Source organism: Alosa alosa, chromosome 2, assembly GCF_017589495.1.
Source record: "Alosa alosa isolate M-15738 ecotype Scorff River chromosome 2, AALO_Geno_1.1, whole genome shotgun sequence".
Taxonomy (NCBI): domain Eukaryota; kingdom Metazoa; phylum Chordata; class Actinopteri; order Clupeiformes; family Clupeidae; genus Alosa; species Alosa alosa.
The window spans coordinates 14,026,536-14,050,979 of NC_063190.1; the positions used below are offsets into that span (position 1 = coordinate 14,026,536).

General features: G+C 43.3%; 2 protein-coding genes across 3 annotated transcripts; one reads left to right on the forward strand and one right to left on the reverse strand.

Moving 5' to 3' along the window:
- Window positions 1–1,643: 1,643 nt before the first annotated feature.
- dpf2 (double PHD fingers 2) lies at window positions 1,644–17,544 on the forward strand. Of its 2 annotated transcripts, XM_048233504.1 has the most exons (12): window positions 1,644–1,695; window positions 4,115–4,275; window positions 4,895–5,002; window positions 5,306–5,487; window positions 6,295–6,387; window positions 6,906–6,987; window positions 8,263–8,304; window positions 12,360–12,497; window positions 12,865–12,996; window positions 13,225–13,337; window positions 13,673–13,754; window positions 14,103–17,544. In XM_048233504.1, the coding sequence occupies exons 1-12, from the start codon at window positions 1,664–1,666 to the stop codon at window positions 14,183–14,185; spliced, it is 1,248 nt and encodes a 415-aa protein (XP_048089461.1). In that variant the 5' UTR covers window positions 1,644–1,663; the 3' UTR covers window positions 14,186–17,544. The 2 variants fall into 2 exon arrangements, with proteins under 2 accessions (XP_048089461.1, XP_048089471.1); XM_048233514.1 differs by lacking the exon at window positions 8,263–8,304.
- Window positions 17,545–19,447: 1,903 nt separating this feature from the next.
- On the reverse strand, window positions 19,448–22,560 carry chrm1b (cholinergic receptor, muscarinic 1b). The gene is made up of 2 exons (XM_048233493.1): window positions 22,430–22,560; window positions 19,448–21,067 (listed from the first exon to the last, which is right to left on the reverse strand). Exons 1-2 carry the CDS (start codon window positions 22,523–22,525, stop codon window positions 19,463–19,465), a joined length of 1,701 nt encoding a protein of 566 aa, XP_048089450.1. The 5' UTR covers window positions 22,526–22,560; the 3' UTR covers window positions 19,448–19,462.
- Window positions 22,561–24,444: the final 1,884 nt, after the last annotated feature.

Here is a 24,444-nt window from a genome sequence, read left to right on the forward strand (position 1 = left end):
TGAAGACTGAAAATCATTAGGCTTTGTGTTGTGCTTTCCTTCCTCCTATCCCTCTTGTTCTGTCTCCCCCGCCCATCTGTCTCGCTTATTAGTGTTTGAAGTGCAGCGTCTCGCAATGTGTATGCATGTCTTTGTATGTCTCAGAGCGATGGAGAGAAAAGTGATAGAGAGAGACAGAGAGAGAGAGAGAGAGAGAGAGAGAGAGAGGGAGGGAGGCTCCCATCCATTAAGCACGGTTCTTAGTGTGTGGGCTGTATTCAAAACCTGTCAGCCGTTTTTGAACAAGAGGGGAGGGGGATTTAGAGGTGGGTGGGGGTGGAGGGCAAAATAAAGAGTATTATCCTCCAGACACTCACAGGATTGTTTGGTTATGTGTCTTTGCATCTGTCTACTGTTCACGACACTCTGATATGAGAAGTAAATCATTACAGCAATTGTGTGGTGTCCACTGGAAAGAATAGTTTGATGCCGATCTTTAATATCAGGTTAGATGCAATAAAACTGTTTTAAAAAATGTTTATATATCATTACATGACAATATTCAGAGACTTATGACTTGTTTAATCTCTTGCTCCTCATTTGATATTCCATTCCCTTCACCCACTTGGAAGGGTGTTATTGTATTTGGATATATCTAAGCTCACTGTGCAAAACCACCAGATAAGGGGTTGTTTTCCTTCTGCAATCACTTATTGACAGTTGACTGGTGATAGGTCTATGCTCAAAACATTTATTTCGATGGATTATATGGACCGAGCCTCAGGTTTCTTTTTACTTATAGTGAGGCTACATGCTCTAGCCTACTGTACAAATAGTCACCATTCAATAGCCTACCTTGGAGGCTAGATAGCTTACTTAGCCATACCAAGCTGGTTCAGGTTATGGTCTGCATGTGTGAAGCTATTTTGCCTTATTCATGACACTCCCTTGTAGTGAGTAACAGTACTTACTCACACGAGAAGGAAAACAGGATATGTCCTCAGCCACAATGATAGCTCTGCAGGATGTGACTAAAGCTTTGGGGTCATGAGGGCCTCGCTGAGAAAGCACACAGTAGGCCTAATCGTGTCCTGTTAGACTTGAGTCTTCAGAATGCTTACTTTACAAAGCTCAGCAGAGCCTCCTGGCGGACACATAAGGATATCACATAGTCAAATGAGTTTCCCCGTAAATTCCTCATTTATACAGTCTATAAATTCTGGATTACACGAATCATCAACAGGCAAGTTTTCAAGTAGGCTAGTCTAAATTGGCTATTTCGTCACATTCGATGGCGAGCAGGCTCACAATATTGTGTTATTTCACACGGCATGAAAAAGCCTATCTTAACCATCACCTCGACTACATGGGTAAATTGTATAGCCTAGCCTAGGCCTACTACTTAACCCTAATTGCCAAATAGAGGACTTTGTCAACTGATGCATTGTGTGTGATTAACGTTTTGTAGATTTTTATTAAATTGTCTCAAATTAGATGTTTACATGACTAATTATTTAATGTGTTTACACTGGCGTGGACTTTATTTCTTTCTTTATCCAAAGCAAGAATGTCATCCCTGTCCCTGACAGGTCCCACCTTTTCCTGAGTATCATGACCTTTTTGAGCTGATTCTTCTAAGTGCGCATGCACTGAGTTGCCAACTGTGAAGCGTAGGCGAACCAGGATGGCGGCCGTCGTGGAGAATGTTGTCAAACTGTAAGTGTTTTTCGTTTGGTACTCATGTCAAATCAGAATATTTTGTTCTATTTTAACAATGGTACATTAGAAAGGAAAGGCAGACATATGTGTTTACTCGTTATATAAAACGAGTTTGTTCAAATAGCCAACATTTACAACAGTCGCTAGATGCACTCGCGTTCTACCTTCCCCACAGCTAGCTAGTTAGCTACTTGACTTCAATCACCGACTCGTTACGACCCAGCCTGACAGCTATGTCATGTTTTTTTTGTCATTGAACTGAGCATAAACTTCCGCAAATGAATGACCTTAATAAAAGTAGTTATTACCTTTTATTTGACTTGGTAACGCTAGCTACATTGTCGAGAACAACCATCGACCATGAAACGAAGGGGTTGTGGTTGGCTCGGTCATTGCTGTCAGGCGTTCAGCTGCAGTTCCTAGAGTTGTTAATATCGCAGGTGGTGTCACAGATCAAGTGACATTAGCACTCCAGTTGACTGTCTCGATCATTATTTTTACCTTGCAGAAAATTGTGCACATTGCCTGGGGATAAACTAGTTACTGTCCAAGCTAATTATTGTTAAGGTTCTGCCATACGCGGCCATATTGGTCCAGTTAAATACCCCAAAATACAACTTTAAGTTAAAATAATGTTTAGGCTAAAGTTAACTTTAGCTGATTAATGTACGTTAACTTTAGCTATCGGTACCTAATTGATCTAAACAGTGATCAAAATATCCTCGTGGTTGAGAACTCACTGTCATAAGCAACGTGTCACAGCTAGTGGCGTTTGGGGAATCAGATTTAGCTTGGTGTGTGTTCTCTGTATTGCCTAAGCTCGCCGAGTAGTCAAATGCTGTCTCCGATGTCAGCTTGGATACCCAACGTTAATGTGTTTTGGCCGCTTAACGTTAGCTAACTAACAGATTACGTCGCCATGTTAGTAGTTCTAGTTGCTTAATGTGACGTTTTGAAAGGATTCCGAGGTGTTGTGAAGAAGAGTCTACAAGAGTTTGACAGATTTGTATGGATGGCAGAATTAAAAAGTTAATTGTAGTGGTGCAACGTTAATTTTACCCTTGTAGTGTTCAGCTGAGGGGTCTGGGTCTGAGAGAAAATGATCTGTAATGTAGTGGCATTATTACAGGAAGTAAGATGCTTAGTTTCCGTATGTCCTCCTATCTTCCTGAAATATATTGTGCAAAATGCATTTTCTGTATTGATTGAATTAGCAATACGTGGCGGTATAATTATCCCGTCCCATGTAATACAAAACATGCAACAATACAAAAGTTTATCACACTCTTTGGGTAAATGGTGAGCTATTTTATATTATATTTTTAACAGTAATGAGATAGAAGTCTACTAGCAATTAAGGTATCTTCGGTTCATACCACCAAGAGAGACTTTGAGTGTCAGATGCGTTTCATCAGAAGTGGTTTAGCTTTAGTCATCTGTGGTTTTCCATCACCAGGGCTAGCCCCAAACCCTCACCAGTTGTGTGTGCTAGCTGGGCTGGGCCTTTTTGTTCCTCCTGCTGACATAAGTACGGGGCCTCTCAGAAGAGCAGTGAGAGTGGTAGCGAGGAAGTGGGGCAGCGGTAGTGGTGCTGCAAGCAACCCTGTTCCTTTCCAGGCAGTTAGCTGTTGCCAGGCCAACAAAAGAGCACCTGCTGACGCATTCCTCCCTCTGGCCAGGGCCACAATGACACAGTCTGGTTCCCTACTGCTGCAGCCACACACTCTCCTCTCTCTCTCTCTCTCTCTCTCTCTCTCTCTCTCTCTCTCTCACACACTTTCTCTATATCTTTCTCTTCCTCACACACAATTACTTGGTCATCCACAGTTGAGCACACGCACACATTCTGTCAACTGTCCAAATGTAATGTCCTTTGTATGTACACCTGTACACACACACACACACACACACACACACTGTGTCAGCTGTTCATAGCCATTGCTTACATTGTCATTCTCTTTCAGTCTCTCCCACTGTTGTCTAAGCCCTGCTGAAACGCAGCCTGTGATGATGGAGTCTGGCTGACCATAAAGGCCTTTTGAAGTTTAATTATCTTAAGCTGATTTTAGACCTGAGGAGATTGGTGGAGCCCCCTGTCCTCCTCCCAACCCACCCCCATCCCCTCACAGTCAAGGCTAAGCCAGAACAGTAACCAGCTCTGGGGTGTTGGAGGAGGCTGATATAGTTGGCCTTCTCCTAATCAAAGGGGAGAGACTTTTATGTGTTAGTCTGGGTCAGGCCATCTATACTGCCTGTGAGACCTTTGGTTTTCCTGTCCTTTTGCTCTGCTTATGGGTTGTGTGTGCGTGCACACAGCGGCATGTTCTTGTGCATGAACATATAATTTGCTTCTGTTTGTGTGGCTATTAATGTGCTGTTGTTTGTTTGTGTGTGTGTGTGTGTGGGTCACTCACAGGCTGGGGGAGCAGTACTATAGAGATGCCATGGAACAGTGCCATAACTACAACGCCCGTCTGTGTGCGGAGCGCAGCGTCAGGATGCCCTTCCTCGACTCCCAGACAGGAGTTGCCCAGAGCAACTGCTACATCTGGATGGAGAAGAGACACAGAGGACCAGGTGATGCATGTGCACTACATTTCTTCTTTCCAGTAGAATAGGTCTGTGAGAGAAAGTGGAATAGAGCATTATGTCCAATATTCTAATATGTGGGTTAATGTTTTGCATTGGGCCCAATATTCCAATATGTGGTTTAATGTTGTGCATTTCTCACTAGTAGGTCACTAGTTGGCAATATTTTTTCCAACACCGTCAAATGCCCTTGTTCATTGTCCTTCTACTGTTTTATGTGCCTAGTGTGGTGTTTCTGTAGAGAGCGTGAAGGTCTCTCAGCCTTTGTATATTTTGTATATTTTCCCCTCTAATTTCCTGGAGAATCCACCCAGCAAGTACTGATGATTACTAAAGATGCCATGATCCTGTCCCCTTTGACCAAGTTAAAGCCCTGGATTAGTTTAAGGTTACACAATCTCCTTTGTGGCTCATGGTGTAGGTCAATCGTTTCCCCTTGCCAACGCTGACTCTCAGGCCAGAGAGTTTAAGATGCCTATAACATATTTATTATTTGTAAATCTCTGGTCAGTTCTGTGTACAACGCCATCTGACCACATAGATTATATTGGTGGACTGAAATCAGTTTAACTTTGGGGTTCTGTTTTTGTCTCCTATATGTCTGTAGGACTGGCTCCAGGACAGCTGTATACTTACCCTGCCCGGCGATGGAGGAAGAAGCGCAGGGCCCATCCACCGGAAGACCCCCGGCTGGCCTTCCCCACCCTTAAGTCAGGTAACCCACTCTTCTGCCAGCCCTTGGCTGTTTGGTGCCAGTCTGTGCCATGCATGCCATGCCAGGCTGTACTAGTCTGCATTGGCCTGGGCTGAACTCCACTAGATTCTGGTCTCACAGGGCTGTAATTTCAATGTTGCTATTTAATATGGGCTCTGCTCGGCCTTTGTGCTTTTGGAAAGTGTCCATGTAGATCACTTGGTAGATTTTTCTTTAGCTCACCAGCTAGAACAAAGTGTGTGTGTGTGTGTGTGTGTGTGTGTGTGTGTGTGTGTGTAACCTTCCTTGTGCTGTTTTTCACAGAGCTGGACCTGGGCCTGAAGAAAGACGCCCTCACATCCTCCGACGGCAGCAGTTTGGAGGCGCTTCTGAAGGCCGAGCCCCTGGACAAGCGCGCAGCACTCGAGCTCCGGGCACCAGAGGACGACCCTAGCGGGTCGGAGTACAGTACCGGGAGCCTTAATACTGCCACACGCGTACGGAAGGTACCGGAAACATGTGCAAATATTATATTGCGGTGCATCTGAAGAAGTGTGAAATCACTGCACATGATCACATCACTGCATTTGTGGAAGGCCGGTCATCATTAGGTCTGCCATGATATTTTTAGAAGGAGTGTTTGATGTCTGCAAGCACTTCCTTCTGCCACTACCGAAGTCAAACAGAGACCAGAAAGAACATGACTATATGTATGTTCATATGACATATGACTATATGTATATATGTTCATATTCTGTGAAATCCTTTGAAAAGGATAGATAAGTGACCTGCATAGTAAATTGCAAAACAAAGTAAACTACTCTGAAGCGTAAATGCATTCTGGTGTGCATCAGAAATCCTTACTGGTTTATTATGCTCAGCTGAAATGAGTCTCCGCAACTGTAGCTGGTGAGATGGATCCCTTTACCGTCTCCATCTGTCAAATCACATTTCTAAATCACTTTCTAATGTTTGACATCTTAACTGGTACCATTATCATTCCCACTCACTGGCAGGTAGTGTGGTGTTGACGCCACATGTTGGCCAGCTGGCTTCCTGCTGTAGCCCTCTTGCCAAGCCTGGTGTGGGGGGGGGAAGGCGTGCTCCAACACCAGATTGGCAGAGGTGTGCGGAGGAAATAAGTGAGTGATGAGAGAATGAAAAACAGAGAGAGAGAGAGAAACAGAGGAATGCTATTAGTTGTGCCCGGACAAATCACCGCCGCGCCTCAAGGGCACGTCTCGTAGGAATGTTAGAGATGGTTGCAACGGCAGCTGGAGATTAATGAGGGGTTTGTGCTCGTCCTTCCACAGAGAATCCTGGAGCCTGATGACTTCCTGGATGACCTGGATGATGAAGACTATGAGGAGGATACTCCCAAGAGACGTGGCAAAGGGAAAGGAAAGGTGAGGCGGGAGTGATGGACTACAGCTGGGCACCATTCTACAGGCCTCATGTTTCCACATTTTGGCTTGTTTTTGGCTTGATTGAGTCTTGACGGGTAATGGCAAGAAAGAGCCTGTGTGGCCCGAATTGCTATCCCATTGACATTGTAGATGTAGTGGGTCAGGACAGGAGTTAGGCAGGCAGTAAGTGACGAGCAAGCTTGCAGGAATGATTGCTCATTATTTAGAAAGGGGCCTTCGTGGTTGCTGTTGGAATGTGTCATATGGCAGGTGTGGGTAGAAGAATGTGATTAGAGCAGGAAGAAATGTTAGCTGATGAGGCTGATTGTGAGTGATAATTATGAACATGAAGGTGATTGGTCATGAAATGGACCATAAGTGAACTGTGTGGACACAGTGATCATAGAGTGAGGGCACTGGTGAAGGTAGGGAGGAGGAGGAGGAGGAGGATGTGGGCTATTATTATTGGAGCTGAGATGAAGGCTGATGTGATGTGCACATGCTGCTCTTCTTGCTAGGGTCGTGGGGTCAGCAGCGCCCGGAAGAAGTTGGATGCCGCGGCTGCACTTGAAGACCGAGACAAGCCCTATGCCTGCGATAGTAAGTACACGCACACCTGATCACGTGCATACGCATACATCCTAGTGGGCCTGGAGGGTGGGGATTTCATTAAGGGGTAGCTCATGTTAGCATTGGGTCTTCAGGGCCACCACCTCTCTCTCCTTCATATCTGTCTCTCTCCTTCTCCCATTCATTCTCTCTCTCTCTTTCTCTCTCTCTCTCTCTCTCTCTCACTTTCTGTCTTTTTTTTCTCCTGTCTTTCTTTCTATTGCCATAATTGCTTTATACCAAAAACTGCTAAACCAAAGAATTGTCTGTCTGACATTATCTTTTTCTGTCTATCATTATGTTTCTCTGTCTGTCTTGTCATGTCCTGTCATGTCCTATGTCTGTTTCACTTTCTTCCCCATCTGTCTATCTGATTCCACATAAATTGACATTAGTAACTGATGCCTCTGTTTGAGCGCATTTTTCAACTCTAGTTTATATTTGGAGGTGGATTTGCAGATGGTAGAATGACATGTCGCAGTGACAAACAGAGCGGCGACGAAGTAGATTCCAAACTGTTTTTTGCTTGCTGTGATTGACGGTATGAATATTGTGTTTCATAGTTCATTATTACTCTTCCAATACCTTCTAATTTGTACGTTGTATAAACGTATGCATTGCATTCTGAATAATTCAATTCTCACACTGATTATGGAGTGAGTAAATTATAAACTATATTTCCTATGACCACAACTTTCATAGCTGGCAATGGGGAGAAAGGGATGTTTTTTAGCAAGCAACAATAATTGTCATTCAGTTACTGTCAGGAAAATTTGAAAACCATAAACTGTCGCTGCAACAAAAAACAGTAGTCATTCTATAAACTGTAAACCCACCTTTTATTTTTGTAGTGGTCAACTCATTCTGAATATTATTATTGTAGTGTCCACCGCCAGTGACAAATTTGCTCTGAATAAAACCACTCTAGTTGAGCAGTCAGAAAGAGCATCGTTTAAAGTTTCTTACTGCAACTCTACTACGCTCTCTTCTCATAGCTTCACCGTTTACATTTTGGACTAGCACAAAACTGTCCTCATGTGATGCTAATATTAGTCCGACAGGCTGTCTGAATAAACAGTTTTCACTGTATGCTGTTCACTGTGTTGTCTCTATGTTCATGTCATGATCGTGTACAGGGTTTTATTTTCCTTTCTCTCTGTCTTTCTCCTGGTTTTCACAAGTATGTGGCTGTACGACTCTGAGTCCCTTCTGTCTGTGCTCTCTCTCCCTTTTTTTTTCTCTTTTTTGTTCTGTTCTCTCTTTCAGACACTTTCAAACAAAAGCATATTTCAAAACCTTCTGAACGAGGTATATTTCTCTCACTCCTTTCTCTATTTTCCTCGCCTTGTGTCTGCTCATCAGTCTGCTTGTTTTGTCTCTTTCTTTTTCTTGAATGTTGACTGTGTGTGTGTGTGCGTGTGTGTGTGTGTTTTCCCCTCTGCCCTACATGAAGAAGGCACAGAGTATTCCCTTCACCATCACCCCAGAGATTGATAGACATAGAACACCCCCCCCCACCCCTTTAATATTATTTAATATAAATATTGTGCTTATGGATAGATTGACGATATTGGCAGGTATTGAATTTTAGTACCACAAGTGCTGGACCAGCTTTATTTTTTACAAGGCTCTCTGGTACAGTATTGCAGGGCATGCCTTTTTGATATTTTAAGACCTAGCCCTAATACATTTAAAGACTTGACTCATAACAAGACATGCATAAGAGAGCTCTCTTAATTACCCATAATGTCTATAATATCTATAAGGCCATTTAAACAGCCCTTACTCTGGTCTGTGCATTCTCCCAAACTCAGTTCTCCAAACATGTAACTCTTAACATAGCTGAGTCAGTCAGTAGGACAGTAGGAAGCTTGAGCTGTAGCATGTTGCAGCATGAGCTGGGTGTCCTGGCCTGGGGGCATGTTTAAATCACCCCTTAGTGAGCCTCCGCGCCGATGCTGATTTCTCAGCTCACTGAGAATGAAAAATAACAGTATGGTGTGCTAATGTATCCTTAATATAACTCTGTTCTACACAGTCAGTCTAACACCAAACCAAGTCTGTCGTGCTGATGTTTAAAGGTCTCGTTATGTTGCCATCATCAAAGATTGGAAATCTAACTAAAGTCCTGTCACAACTGACACTCATATAAGCATGACATTTTGTGACTTTTTGAACAGAAAATGGCTAAATTCGGTCAATTTTGACCTCTTCATTAAAATAATGATTTATGTCAGTACATTTTACAAGGTACAGCCGTTAAATGTAGTTCTGGAATGGCACTTTCTCTTCCTCTTGTCATGTGAAATGTCTATCTCCATTTCATATTTCATTATTTTCAACATGCCTACATGACTCTCCCTCCCTCTTCTCTGCCCTGTGTTTTTGCTTTAGTAAATCCCCTTAAAGCTCATGGTCCCGTGCCATGTCCATCATAGTCTCCCTTTCCTCTTCACCTCCTTCCATTCTCCCTAGAGTGAAATAGTGCCTCTGCTTTTGTTTCAAGCTGCCTTACAAACTGGTCAAAGCTACACTGAGTGAATGTGTTATTGGGGGGGGGGGTTGAGGGAGGGAATGAGGGAGATTTGGAAAGCCAGTATTTTCTTTGGATCTGTGAAGGTGTTAGAGTGTGTGTGTGTGTGTGTGTGTGTGTGTGTGTGTGTGTGTGTGTGTGTGTGTGTGTGTGTGTGTGTGTGTGTGTTTCTTTGGAAAAGGACGAAAGAGCAGCTTGTTGGCAAGGCCCCCTTGACTAACCCAAGAGCCGCCACGCACAAGTCTCCTGCTTCACAGGAACGTCCGTCCTTATCTGCCATGCCTTCAGAAGCACTGATAAATGAGGAGACTGGACAGGCTGAAGCAGCTTTTAGCTTTCACCACTAACACCCGAGCACAGAACGTGAAGGAGAAGCTTGACAGGGTGCCATTATCTGGGTGATGTTGAGGAGAGATCTGGTATTGCCTTCGTGCAAGTTGTGGGATTTTGGGAGGTAACGGGGGAGTGACTGAGTGAATGTAGAGTATGAAGGAGGAAGGGAAGTGAAGGGCGGGGCTGTGAAGAGATGGAACATGGACTTGTCAGAAGCTGTGCTATGCTGAGAGATTCACTCTGAGGCCCTCTTTCATGTGGGCTGATTTTAAGCATTATGTTGGAATGCTGCACAGTGGTGAAGGACAGCCTGTTGGTGTTTGCGTACAACTCCGTTATCGAGCTGTGGCTTTTTATTAGAAAAGCTATGTCTGTGATCAAAACACTTCCCAAATAGGTCAAATGTAATGGAACTCATTTTAAATGGGAAGAGTACATGTACATTGAAATAGCTTTGTTTGCGTCTAACCCATGCCAATTTGGTGGAAATTACAAAAACAGCTAGAGGGACGAGGTTTAGTAGAAGTGTAGTAAGGGAACACAGAACGAGTCTGTTGTCATGTGCTGCATCCATCCCTGCCATCTTGTGACTGACCTCCATCTTTGCCTGAAGCGGTCATGACAGCAGAAGACTGCAGCCACTGTGTCCCTGTCGTAGTTGCTCTAACTGCCTCGCCACTAACCCACATCTTTTGAACTCTCCTCTTTTAGGAAACCGTACAGTTGCATCATCTTTGAAAGACCCCCCAGGATAGCAGCGGATGTTTGGCTTGATAGTGCACCCTCTAGTGGCCTCTATGGGCCACGGCTATCTAGGCTCACTAATGACTTGTACAGAAACAACACAAGTTGAAACAAAATGTGAAAGAACATGCAAAACTAAACATCCTTTTCCATGCATTTTGCTCGTCCATCAAGCTTTCACCTTTTTTGTCCACATGCAATTATTTAAGGGCCAAACTTGCTGAACACACAGAGAAAGAATGTGTTTCCCTGACTGGTTTGATACTGTATGTGGTGTGAGTTTAGGTGGTTGTGCTGAATAATCAGAATGAGCCCCGTTTGTGTTGGCCTACTCTAAAACGGCAGAGACCTGCTGAAAGCAGAGTTGCAGCAGTTCACTATAACGTTTGAAATGTTTACGAGTACAAACCACTGGAACAAAACACTTGTAAAGCGATCTCATTCGGGGCAACAGGCTGACGCAATTATCCTTGCAGTGTTTCATGGATTTCATCACCACGTTGTTATCTGTGTTGATTGAATATAAACTTTTTATAGATCAGCCTGATTACAGACCACAGACCAAACACGTTGATGTTCATGTAATTGCATGAAATGAAGCATTCAATTGCATAAGTGTATTAATGAATTGCAGCGCTGAAAGTTTTATGGTCAGTTGAAACTCATTCACAACTCCTTTTGAATTTACTGAAAGGTTTCATTAAAATATTGGGGAACCACCCATTTATTAATGTTTGAAATAAACATATTAATAATGTAATAAACTCCAGTCCAGAACTCTAGTAGTTCTAGGGTTCTAGTACTTAGAATAGTGATGAACCTTGGCTCCATACAGGCACCAGCAATAGAAGTTCAATTTGGCCTCAGCCTCCATCTGTAATTTGTCTGTTTTATGTTTTGCCTGTCTTGCCTGAAGCCCTTTTGTGGTACAGCTGTAAAATGTGAACCACATTCATTGTGGCAGATCAGAGATTGAGGTTTTGGCAGGGCAGGTCAGTGTGGATGTTTGCCCTGCCTCTGTGCTTTTTGTAAAGGAAGACATGCAAGGTTAGCTGTCCCGTTGGGAGCCGTGAGTTTGCCAGGTGATGGTTCTCTTGTCTGTGGAGGTGTTGCCTTTCGTGAAGTTTGCATTAATTAATCAGTGGAAGGCCTTTCCTCTCAAACAGTGAAGCAGAATTTGTTTGTGCCTGACCTTGCCCTTGCCAGTAGTTTTTCATAAGGCTTGTTTGTTGATTTGTGCTGTTTGGGTTACAAGTGGGGGATCCTCTCCTCTATTGATGAAGCTCCTTGTTGTGTTTAGCCAAAGCCAGTGGACAGCTGTGTCCACATAGAGCCGGACTTCCCAAAGGGCGTATGACATTGGAGTGGTTGTTAAATCCTAGGTACAGGTTCTTAGGTATGAAAAAAAAAACTAATACCAAATATTGTTTAATAATGATTTTACTTCTTTTGCCACAAGTCTCATTTTCTATGTTTAAGAAGGAAAATCTACTGTTTAAAGATGAGAAGTCTGTGGATGAATGTTTGCCATGTGGAAGGAGATTTCAGAGACAGAGAGAGAGAGAGAGAGAATGTCTGTGTGTGTGTGTGTGCCTGCGTGGGTACTCACCAGTGTGTGTGTGTGTGTGTGTGCCTGCGTGGGTACTCACCAGTGTGTGTGTGTGTGTGTGTGTGCATGTGTCCTTGCATGCCTGTGTGCACGTGCGCTAGTTTGTGTGTCTGTTGAAATGTGCCCATTTGTCTTGGTCTGCAGTCTGTGGGAAGCGCTATAAGAACCGGCCAGGTCTGAGCTACCACTACGCCCACTCTCATCTGGCGGACGAGGAGGGGGAGAAGGAGGAAGAGGCCGACCTTCGCACAGCAACCCCGCCCCAACCAGAGGAGCCCAAGGGTGAGGGCCCAATCAGAATGAAGCTAGCTGCACCAAACATGCCCAACAAAATCTTTATGCTTTAGTTACACTATATACACTATAATATAGTATAGTATATATAGTTTATAGAGAATCAAATGCTTAAGAATATATAGAGTTTGTTTGTCAGATGGAATAAAAATCCTTTAATGGTCAATGATTTGTTTCGTCAGTATAATGCTACTTATTTGAATTTATCTTTGTGTCTAATTTTGTAATTAATTTTCTAATTCTAATCTAATTTTGAGTGTGATAGATCTTGACCTGTTGAAATCTTTGGAGGATTAAAAGTTGGGTGGGACCAGTTGTCCAGCTGCTATATTAGTGGATGTGCTTTGTCCTTCAGCACCTAAGAAGGGGCCTGACGGTCTGGCCCTGCCCAACAACTACTGTGACTTCTGCCTGGGCGACTCCAACATGAACCAGAAAACAGGCCAGTCAGAGGAGCTGGTCTCCTGCTCTGACTGTGGACGCTCGGGTCAGTACACATGGTGGTGTTTGGTTATTTGTCTATAATGTTTTTTTTAATTTATAACTTCTTCTTTTATCTTTCTCTTTCTTTTCTGTTTCTGTTGAGCTTGTCACTCTTAACCCCAAAGTACTCTTAACACTTTATTCAAACGGTTTGCTTTACAGTTTGTGACATGACCCCAACTCCCCCTTTCCTCATCTCTCTGTCTTTTGCGCCCTCTCTCTCTTTCTGCAGGTCATCCCTCGTGTCTGCAGTTCACGCCTGTAATGATGGCGGCAGTGAAAACGTATCGCTGGCAGTGCATTGAGTGCAAGTGCTGCAATATCTGCGGCACATCAGAAAATGATGCAAGTTACTTTCACTTTCTCTCTCGTGTTCTTGGCAAATGAAAGTGCAGAACTTTACAATGAACTGCAAACCACAATGATCCAGATTGAATCCAAAGGACTTATTAAAAATTATTGTGATCTTAAGCTTGGTCCCCCAGGGCTTCCGTAGCTTTCCCATCCATAGCTTTTCCCTTACAAGTTAAAGAGGGCTACAGTAATTCATTCCCTTGTTACTGGACAGTAACTAAGCACGGGTGTGTGTTTGTGTGTGTTAATTACTGTTAATTACTTTTCCATTTTGTGCAGTCCAGTGTGTTGTGGGTAATTTAGTGTTTGTGACATTCTGTCATCAGGACCAGCTGCTGTTCTGTGATGACTGTGACAGAGGCTACCACATGTATTGTCTCACCCCGCCCATGTCAGAACCTCCAGAAGGTCAGGCACTCAAACATTCTGACTAGTGTATATTATAGCCAGTTTAAAGTGAAGTGGTTGACAATTACCATATTTCTTTGTGTGCATAATGCATCTAGAAATATACATTGACATTTTAAACCTATTTAAATATTCTTGAAATTGCTGTCAAATGGTAAATGGTTAGTCTGTAGTCTAAATTGCTGTTTGCTAGTGATTTTAATTTCCCAATGTGTCCTGCATCCATAATTCATTATGGATTTCTTCACAGAACATGTAAACATGTCTATGTTTACAATGAGCATTGTATTCCTGAATGTGAATCTGAAGCCGTCGTTTTCTCAACATTTGATCTCTTCTCTACGACAGGGAGCTGGAGCTGTCACTTGTGTCTGGACCTGTTGAAAGAAAAAGCCTCCATATACCAGAACCAGAATGCTCCGCCATCGTGATGGCTCCCCCCTGCAACAGCAACCCAAGTGTTTTGGTTCCCCCTCACTTCCAATAACAAAGCCCTCCTTGGCCTGATTGGGAGAGAAACTTGGCAGGGAGCTGTTCAGATGAGAGGGGGGTGAAAAGGGAAGTGTACTTCACCCCAAGACCCCACCCCACCCAGCCCACAGACAGAATGAAAGAGGGAAAGAGAGGGAGGAAGTGATATATGGAGAAAGAGAGAGAAAGTTTCCCCTTCCTCCCTTTCTCCTTTTCCCTCTTTCTACACAGGCAGGTTTGATCTCAGTATGACTGTTACACAGTTCAAAGTTCAAACTACCCACCGCTTTTTGTTTTCAACTATTAGCCTTTAGCAATATCAGACATACACAAAGACTTGTTGATTGAATACTCAGTAACTCAAATACCTGACTGCACTATATTACTCCCTAGGATATATTCTGCTTGCAGTATCCTCTAACAACCACAGGTGGGGGTGTTACCTGCGTCAGGAGCCCATAGGGTTCTAGCGGGTACACCAACCTGGAACCTTGTTTCACTGCATCAGCGAAGACAAGTAGACACAAAACTGTAGCACTCATTCGCCAAAAAGCCAGAACCCACGCAGGAGTCAGAAACCGCTTTAAACCGCTTTGGGGTTCCTGAGGTTCCACCTCTGGAGGACCGGTTGTGATGTGGACTGATATCATGAGTTTTAACTGGTTTTGGGAGTCTGATCTATTCTGTTCACTCTCGAAGCCTTGATCAGTAACTGATTGAAATTACTTTTTTTTTTCCTGAATACTAGGGATTCTCTGGTGTGCATTGTGTGTCCTCAAGATCTGTGTAATGTTATTGGCCAAAAATGGCTTGTTTTTGTTTTTTCGAATCCTAGGCTGCTATTTCTCCTCTTTCTGTTTTCTGCAGCTAGAAGGTTGATGATGTTCTTGATATTGATGGTGTGGTTCAGGCCCTCCAGAGTGGAATCTCTGGCCCCGTCTCTCTGAAATCTTTCTGCCATTTGCACATAGAAAACGTCAATAGTTGAAACCAATCAGCATGCCAATGCTTGTCCTTAATAAGACAAATGGTTAACATGTTTTTATTTGTATATTTATATATTTGTATAGCATATAAAAGCTTTGATGTATTTTAAAAAAAGAAAAACAACAACAATCTGAAATGGTAGAAATGGTTGATTATTCTAACTATGTCTGTGTGAGTTTATCTGTATGGAGAGTAGCATTATACACCAGAAAGAACCCAGTTCAGTGAAGCACTGACACTCCCATAGGTCCAAACGTTTACAGTGAGAAAGCATGGACAAAGTGGACTGTAGTGAGGTAGACGGCCACTGAGAAGAGATTCCCTCCATGTTCCCGTCACACTGAGGGAGCCGCTGAATTGGGCTTGTTAAGGTTAAATTCAATCAGGAAGTGGTCAGCTGCCATTGAGTCATAGTGAGAAGCCTGCCGTGTTTGCCGTGAATGTAAATTTAATTTCCCCTTTATTACCTCATAAACTACAAAGTACTGAATTGGACAACATACTTTCAGAGACTCTGAGTAAACTGGCTAAAGCTAAAGGGAGGCATCACAACAAGTAAATTGGCTGTTTTGCGTGTGTGTGTGTGTGTGCGCGTGTGCGTGTGTGTGTAGATTCCCAAATGCCACCTTGTGGCTTTCCTTTGTAGTGTGACAAGGAAAGGCAATGATCATAAACTGGCCCAAAACTTGTCTCCTGTAATGCAGGATGATGTGTGACTATAGCAGTAACGTTGAACGCGTCTGAATTTGAAAACGGTTACTTGCCCCAAATTGCTGTCTGACTGCTTAATTTTTGCGAGCTGTCTAGGAGAATGTGACAATATCTGATAATACGTTATGATCTGGTGCGCAGTTTAATGTGTAAGTTAGGTCAACCTGTTTTGAAAGGTAGATGTCTTGGGGTGGGTGGGGGAAAGGGCTCTGAGCACTTGCCTGGATGTACTGTAACTTAATTAGCAGGAATTTTCACTGACATGTTGGTGTAAAGGTTAGGGCGAGTTCAATTTAAGAGGGGTATGAGCTGAAGAGGATTTGGCTATTTATGTATCGACACATATAATAACCGTTTAGAATTGTGGACTTTGAGACTTGTCTTTAACACTGCTAAAAATCATTCTCAATCATTATCATCCAGTCTTGCAGTAAGATCACTCCTCTCACCATGGTGGTGCACCTTTTGATTGAACATTAGCAGTTATCTGGTCAGGATGTCCATTAGGAGAACCTCTGTCCCGTCCATAGTTTGGTTTGTGAGTGGTCTGTTTACGCAGCTTCGCCAGTAGAGGGCCATCACAGCCTTGGTGTCCAGCCTATGGCAGACTTGACTTTATGTGTAGCTGTGTAGCATTGAACTGGATCACGAGGCTGGAGAAAGAGTAGATTGGCTTAGAGCCCCATTCTAATCCCTTTCTAGTCCGCCCTGGAGGCTTTCTTGTCTTTTGGATGAAATTACTCACTGTGGATTGAATAAATTGTCATTTTAAAATTGAGGTGATTTTGGAGGGGGAAAACTGATTTGATCACAGATCAAACCATAATGTCAACAGCAAAAGCCTGTAGTTATTTTAAGTTAAATAATATTTCATGGGAGATCAAACACGCATCCTTAAACTAGTTACTCAGCATATTTTTATAAAAATGTATTTGGTCTGGTACATTTACAGTTTAGAAAGAACATTATCCAAGTTGATTTTTTTTTACATTTATTTATCTCCCAGAATCTCTCTAACCACTATTCACACAGTTGTCTGGATTTCTTGGCCAGGTTTTAAATACAGTAATAAAGAAAGACAAGTACTAGCATTAGTACTAGAGCAACACAGAGAGTGTTAACATCCATCAGTGTGCAGAGTCCTCCAGCTCCACTGCAGTCGCCCAGAGTTTGCACAACTCTGAACCTTTGATGGGACATATATGGTAGATAGTGGCCGGATGTGTGTCAGAATCAGCAAAGGTCCTGGATTAGTTATGTAGATTCATAACCACAAGTACAATCCACATTTGCATTTTAAGGTATAGTCACTGCAGGGGTAACTGAGGTATTGGTGCATTGTGTAATATAATTTAGCTTAACTGTCATGTTATATCAATAGCCAACTAACCATATTAAAGCATTAAAAACATGTATGCATTGGTTTTGTTTCTTATTTGTATTTGTTTTTAGAAGCAGTGGCCATGGATATACATCTGATTGTTTATTTGAGCTTTTTTCCCCATCTATTTACTAGGTTGGTGTTAAACATTTTTAGGGTGTGTTTGGTTTTCTTTATGGAATGTTTTGTTTTTATGGTACATTTTTTTCAAAGAATATTCAAATAAATTCTTGGCACTGAGTATGTTTCATTAGTGTTTTTTTTTTTAAAAAACGTGGGGCTGACAACATTTGAAAACAACAAAAGACAGTTGTATTCATTGTATTCCAGGGGCAAAAAAGGGAAATATGGGAAATGCATCGATTTCGTGGCTAGAATCCTGAGGTTCAGTCCTGCACCCAAGACTTGGCATAGTCCCTGATGTGAATGAACTGCATTTTTTTAATTGCACAAAAATAATTTTGACAACAGAAGACAACCCCATCTTGAGACCTTATTGAAAATGAAAGCCATTTGTACCATACACAGCTACTGCATAGATTCACTTTGGTGCAATGCTGTTGCTTTTAAATGTGCTATAAAAAATAAATTGACTCGACTTGACTAGATGTTTGCATGACACCCCTGCAGTTGAGAGACCCAGCGGTGAGATTTGAAAAGGACCTTGTCCACAATACATCATAAACATCATGGGCAGTGCTTGGGATAATGGGAGAAATTCTTTATGTGGTGTGCTAAACGTGACATGCAGCTCTGGGGCACGCGAGCATTAAGGCTCACGCGCATACAGTCTCCATAAACAGGCCATAAACTAAACCAACTTCCTCTGACTTTTACAGTTGGCGGAAAGTCAAAACAAACAGGGAAGAAAAGAAGAGGAAAGAGGAGGGAGCAAGGCTTGTTACACATCGAGAGACACGCTCGTTTAGGCAAGTGTTAAATCTTAAAGTGGATTTGAAGCACTCATAATTGTGCTGTGTAGGCTAAGTAGGCCTACTTGGAGTGGTAGGAGAAAGTCAGAAATGAACCACTGGCTCAGCCACTTGCCAACTGCCTCTTCAAATACATTACAGTCCTTGAACAAAGTATCTAATCTTTTTATTCACCTCAAGTGCTCACAAGATGACCTGACCAGTGTTGTCTGCTGTGTGGCTTCTCAGGTAATTTCTCCCACTTTACTGCAAGTAGAGTTTTCTCTTTTATTAGATTAACACCAGGAGCGTCTGAGTTCTTCTTTTGAACAAATTAGCCTTGATATCACTGATGATGTGCACTGCACAATGTCATAGATTCAGAGACAACACATGATGCTGGTGCAGAACACTAAGATGCCGTCTATTTCCGCAATCACAGCAGAACCAAGGGCTCCAAACTGCAATACCTGTTTTCAAACTGCAACCCAACCATATTTCAATCAGCATTCGTGGAGCTCCTGTACAAATTTGTTGCATGTATATTACCAATATACTACCGGTACATTACCAATTACAACAGACAACATCCTTTAGGATGACTGTTTCTTTAAAGTTCTTAAATGGCAATTTGGCCCATAAATTACATTGACTTTTTTACTATTAGCAGTAGGGGCCCTAATTTAAAAGATGGGCAAAGTCTGAAGACTAACATATGAACTAAACAGCATTCTCATTGTTGGGCAAATTTACATCAGGGTCCTAGTTGTTTAGAAATGCACAGTTGATCTGTAAGAAATGGCAGAAAGTATCTTATAGGTTAATGTGAATAATAAACATGAATATATGTTTATGGTCTTTTAAAAGTAAAACTCAATTTATTTTATGTGAAAGATTTACAGAGGCAGAAATGAATGTAATAAAGGTGGAGTTTATATACAAAGAAACTAACTCTAGGGGCCTTTTCTAATTCCTATCATTTTTGACCAGTGGCCTGGAACAATACAGTATGTGTAAACTACTATTGACAGTATATTTAGCCAACAATGCTGGCTTTTGTCAGCCATTGTAAAAAATACATTTTGCTGGTTGATATGAGATATACAATACTTTTGCATCGGAGCATAAGTTAAAAAGATACTTTGACAGATTTGGAAATCTTAACTCTTAAGTCTCTCTTGAAATCCCTGTGTGTGTGTGTGTGTGTGTGTGTGTGTGTGTGTGTGTGTGTGTGTGTGTGTGAGTGCTCATACAGTACTGCAAGACTGCATCCTGGCAGACATGTGGTGACTGCGTCGACTGGCGTCCCAGGTCTTGCGGTCAGTCTGACGGCAGAGCAGCAGTGACTTAAAGGTGCTGCGGAAGGACTTGTTGCAAAGGGCGTAACACATGGGGTTCACGGTGCTGTTGACGTAGCACAGCCAGTAGCCTAGCTGCCACAGCTTGTCTGGCACACAGTAGGACATGGACCAGGCCAGCACCATAACATTGTATGGCGTCCAGGTCAGAATGAATGCTAGCAGGATAGCACTCAGTGTTCGAGCTGCCTTCTTCTCCCTAATGATCATGTTGCGTCGCCTTTTTCCCTTCTGTTGCTTCAAAGGCCCTGGGTCCTTGTGTTTAGGCCCGTTGAGGGAGGACTGCATGCTTGACCCTCCAGCTGCGGTGGATGGTCCCTCCACGGTTGCTCGGGGTGAAATCTTAATGTCCCGATTGCCATCTGATGCTTCATGTAGATGCTTCAGCTTGATGGTGGCTGTGGTGTTCGACCCTTTGATCTCCTGTTCCAGTTCCTCTTCAGTAGACGTCGACCCAATGGCGTCATCTTCCTCTTCTTCCTCTTCGTTGTCGCCACTCCAGCTATTGCGGCTGTACCCTTCCTGGAAACTGCCCTCACATCTCTGGGATGCCAGCTCCAAAATGGCTGCCACCTTTTTCCCCGTGCTGAGTTGCTGAGCTCTCGCAGTCTTTGGGAAGCAGCCCACCTGCCTCTTCTGGCTCCTCCTGGTCCTTGCAGGCGTCTGGGGCACCCTGTGGGCCCTCAAGCTGCTCTGTGCGCTGTCGGGGTACACTGACGGCAGGTCCGAACTGTTGGGGGTCCCCGCGCCTCCGTTCTGTCCCAGCAGCATGGAGAGCCCCTTGGACCGGTTCTCGATCTCCCAGTAAATCCTCCAGTACAGGATGGCCATGATGCAGACGGGCAGGTAGAAAGCGGCGATGGCAGTCCCGAACGTGAGCAGCGGCACCTTGAAGAAAGGTATGGAGCAGACCTGATCATCCCCTGGCGGACGGCCAACCATGTAGGGCCAGAACAAGATGGCCGGGCCCCAGAGGATGAACGAGACGCTCCACGCCAGGGCGATCAGCAGCTTGGCTCGCTTTGGCGTCCTTTTGGCCCGGTAGGTCAGGGGCCGCGTGACCGAAAAGTACCGATCGAAACTGATGACCAGTAGGTTCATGACGGAGGCGTTGCTGGAGACGTAATCCACGGCGAGCCAGATGTCGCACGCCACGTGGCCCAGTGTCCAGCGGCCCGTGATGATGTACGCCGTGTAGAGGTTCATGGACACCATGCCCAGTATGAGGTCAGCCACCGCAAGGCTGAGTAGATAGTAGTTGTTGGTGGTGCGAAGCTGGGCGTTGACCCGGAAGGAGATGACCACTAGCAGGTTGCCCAGGATGGTGATGAGGGAGAGAGGGCCAGTGATGAGGACGATGAGGACCACCTCCCACACCTGGTGTCCCCCCAGAGGATCCGTAGTCACGTTGCTTGCTTCAGAGAAGCATGTGTAGTTCATGTTGTCAGAGGAACAGGACAGGAGCGAGGAGATGCAATCATTTTTCTCTCGAGGCTGGAGGAAGAGGCAAGCTTTAAGGCAGAAAGGGAGTTTTAAATGATCTAAAAGTCGCAAAGAGGGGAGATTAAGTCACTGAAATGCCATACAGTATAGCACAATGTATGTTCTACTTGACATTTTAACATAATGCATGCATTCCCAACTAAACAGCTATCTAACTCGTTCTGCGGAATAGAGCTACAATTTAGGTGATAGAATTTACATAATTAATGTAAATCAATAACTTATTACTAATTCAACAGATCTGCTCACTCACTGACAGTTGCCTAATTTGTGGACATGCAGCTAGCTTGCCAATAGGCTCATATCTCTCCATTAGTCCTTCTGACACCTACACAGAGGACTGCAATAATAAAATAATTCAGTCTGGCGGAGCCCTTTTAAGCTGAGCCAGGTTTTTTAGAAGTGCCCCAGACTGTAGTGTGATTTACAGTGTCTCACTGACCGTCATATAGAAATAGAAATGCTCTGTGTCTTTCTGGCTGCTGTTTCTAAGCCTTATCTGGTTTGGAGGACACGTGAAAAGCCTGTGGCGATGACCCCCTGGATCTGGCGTGCCCTGAGAAACTCATTAAGTATACGAAACCTGTGAGTTTGCTCTCTGTGTTTGATGTACTGCCCCTGTATTGACTCGGAAACGGAGCCGACAACGTATTTACAGATAGGGATACGTCCTGAGATAAGTTCAGCTATAAGTCAACGCGTGTGAGGGAAACGCACCTATAAGAGGAGGAGGCAAGAGGAGGATTGGTTCTCTGCTATAAGAGGTACAGATAAAGGCAACCAAATCTCTATTTTTCTACCCATCTGTGCGATTTTGTCTATGCACTAGACAAGTCCTCATTAAAAAATAATAAATGCAGGTGTTGCATCAGGAATTCTTACTATGCAAGGTGGTTACCTATAGACGGACAAATTTAATGATTCAATTTGAGGATTATCCAAATGGTTCTATAGCCTAAATGAAGAGAGAAGCACTTGCTTCTATGCTCTCTTACACCTCCGTGTTTGCAGTCCTACAATGTGAACTCCCTTCCTCCCTATAGAGAGGTCCCCATATGTCTGACGACCCCATCACAACCCTGTCACCTCTTTTTTTTGCAAAACAAAAAAGACAACTGAACTTGCCTGCACCTACAAACAGTAAGTAGCCTTCAGTGGTAGAATAAATCTAAGACCATGATTAATGTTTTGATTGGACCAAATAATTATGAGTATGTCCCCAGCTGCATAAGGAAAAACATGAATGTTTTCATAGTCTGTCTGTGTGACGTTAAAAGATGGATATTGCTTGAATAAACAGCTCAACCAAATCAAAGATAGACAATGGTTGCATTGCCTGATATTCAGACTTACCTTAGGATGTAAATCCTCAAGTTCTTTGAGAAAGTCTCTAACGATGGTCATTTTTGGGGGGACACCATTCCCGCCAGTCCATCCCGATTCATTCATGGTATCACCTGTAACCTGTAATGTCCAGACATAGCGGTCCTTAAAAATCGGAGTGAGCCCGATTGATTCAACTTAGTAGGCCTGCTGCTCTCATAACACTGTCTTCGCCCGCATATGCACGTCTTGCGAGGTTCTGACACTATAAATTAAACAATTATTGTTCATCCCCAGGCCTGGTCCGGCCGCGTCGCCTAATGTGGAGGCGGTTTGGTGCGCCGACGGAACAACGGTCCTACGCTGAGACGAATGAAACCAGATGCACCTGTCATAACACGCATAAATACTGCATGTGTTCTTCGGCCAACTGTACAAACTCCGGCGTCTGTGAGGACCTGCAGCCACCTTGTGCGCGTGTTTACCGCGCCCCCAGTTATATATACGGCATTCAATCAGCAGCTTGGGCCCCAACGGCACACACACCTCACATGTATGAAAGGCAAACCCAACTGAGGCTTTAAAGCTAGCCGGTCCAGTTCAGAAAAAGTCTGACAAATGCAAATAGCTGTCAGATTTACCAAATGTTTAGTTCAGATTTGAATTAGCCAATTAATATGAGTGAAAATAGTTAGGCTGATATAAAACACGTTGACAATGAAAATACTAGTTTGCATTTTTGAATGCATCAAAGCAATATTAATATGTTACCGTGTTAACGTTTGCATTTGTAGCCTAGAGATAAAAGCTGTTCAGTTGTGTACTATTCAACACGAAGTATGGATACGTTTTACTGTGTTAGTGCCTATGTGTAGGCATTTTACACTTTGGACTCTGTTTATTGCGGTCATCGTCAGCTCCGCGCTCCTGTTTACAATCTGTCGGACGCATCTGCCGCGGCTCCGGTATGATTGGGGAGACGCATAGGCTACTGATTGCCAATTAACCGACACTTAAATGACGTACGTCACTATTGTTTATTTTGCTCTACTGAATCGCTTAGTAAGCTGTTATATTCACATGTTGGGGCGGGTCAGATAGGCTACGCCCTTAAAATAGACCAAGCGTGAAAAATCATAATGTTTAAATAATAGGCCTAGGCTATATTTAATGGTCATTATTGAGATAATAAAATATGTTTTATGTTTCTATAAACTATAATCTGATTTACCATTTGTTTGTTCATGTGGTAAAGAAAACAAGTGTTGGATGTAATGACTGTTCGTCTGTGAAATCGTGATTATTTTATGTTTGTTGTGTAATTGTAATTCCAGTTTCAGTTCTGTTGGCTATCAAACACACAAAGGTGGGTATTTGAAAAGCATATTTTTGCAAACAGAGCTACTAATTTTGACACTAGGTTTGGTTTAGGGGAGGTTGTAAAAGATGACAATTCTGTCTGATCACCTTGTACTGATTGTAAAATATCAGTTGGCAAGCAAGAATTAATTAAGTTACCATACAGTGCAATTTCCTCAAGTCCTAAAGCCACCAGGCCTGTCAATATTCAGCATAAAGGCTTATGTTGTCAGTGAGAGAGGAGAGGTAAAGGTTGTGTGTTTGTGTGCATGCATGTGAGTAAGACTTTCTAGTGTAATTGCAATGTGTGTGTCTGTGTGCTTCTTTGTTTGTGTTTGTGTTCTTAAGAACATCAGAATCTACATGTGTGACTGTGTGTTTGTGTGTGTGTGTTTGTGTGTGTGTGTTTGTGTGTGTGTGTGTGTGTGTGCTAGTAAGAGCTTGCTTCTACATGTGTGATTGAGTGGGCCTGTGTAACTGTGTATGTACATAGGCTATATGTGTGCGTATGTTTGCGCTTGAGGGGCACACGCTGCTATTTGTCAGAAGAGGCTAACAGGATGTCTGATGCTCCTGCGTAGTTAATAAGTAAGCTAATGCTTCACACACGGCTTAGCTCAGTTTTACAACCTGTAGTCTCAATGTCACAACTCGTGTCACAATGCAGGTATAGAGCACCTCCTAAA

Bases quoted from the DNA above. Each gene is read 5' to 3' on its own strand.
- dpf2 (XM_048233504.1), top strand. From the start codon at position 1,664: ATGGCGGCCGTCGTGGAGAATGTTGTCAAACT. The intron at 4,276-4,894 runs GTGATGCATGTG...ATATGTCTGTAG, and splicing joins GAAGAGACACAGAGGACCAG to GACTGGCTCCAGGACAGCTG. The intron at 5,488-6,294 runs GTACCGGAAACA...GTCCTTCCACAG, and splicing joins CTGCCACACGCGTACGGAAG to AGAATCCTGGAGCCTGATGA.
- chrm1b (XM_048233493.1), bottom strand. From the start codon at position 22,525: ATGAATGAATCGGGATGGACTGGCGGGAATGGTGTCCCCCCAAAAATG. The intron at 21,068-22,429 runs GTAAGTCTGAAT...CTCTTCCTCCAG, and splicing joins TTGAGGATTTACATCCTAAG to CCTCGAGAGAAAAATGATTG.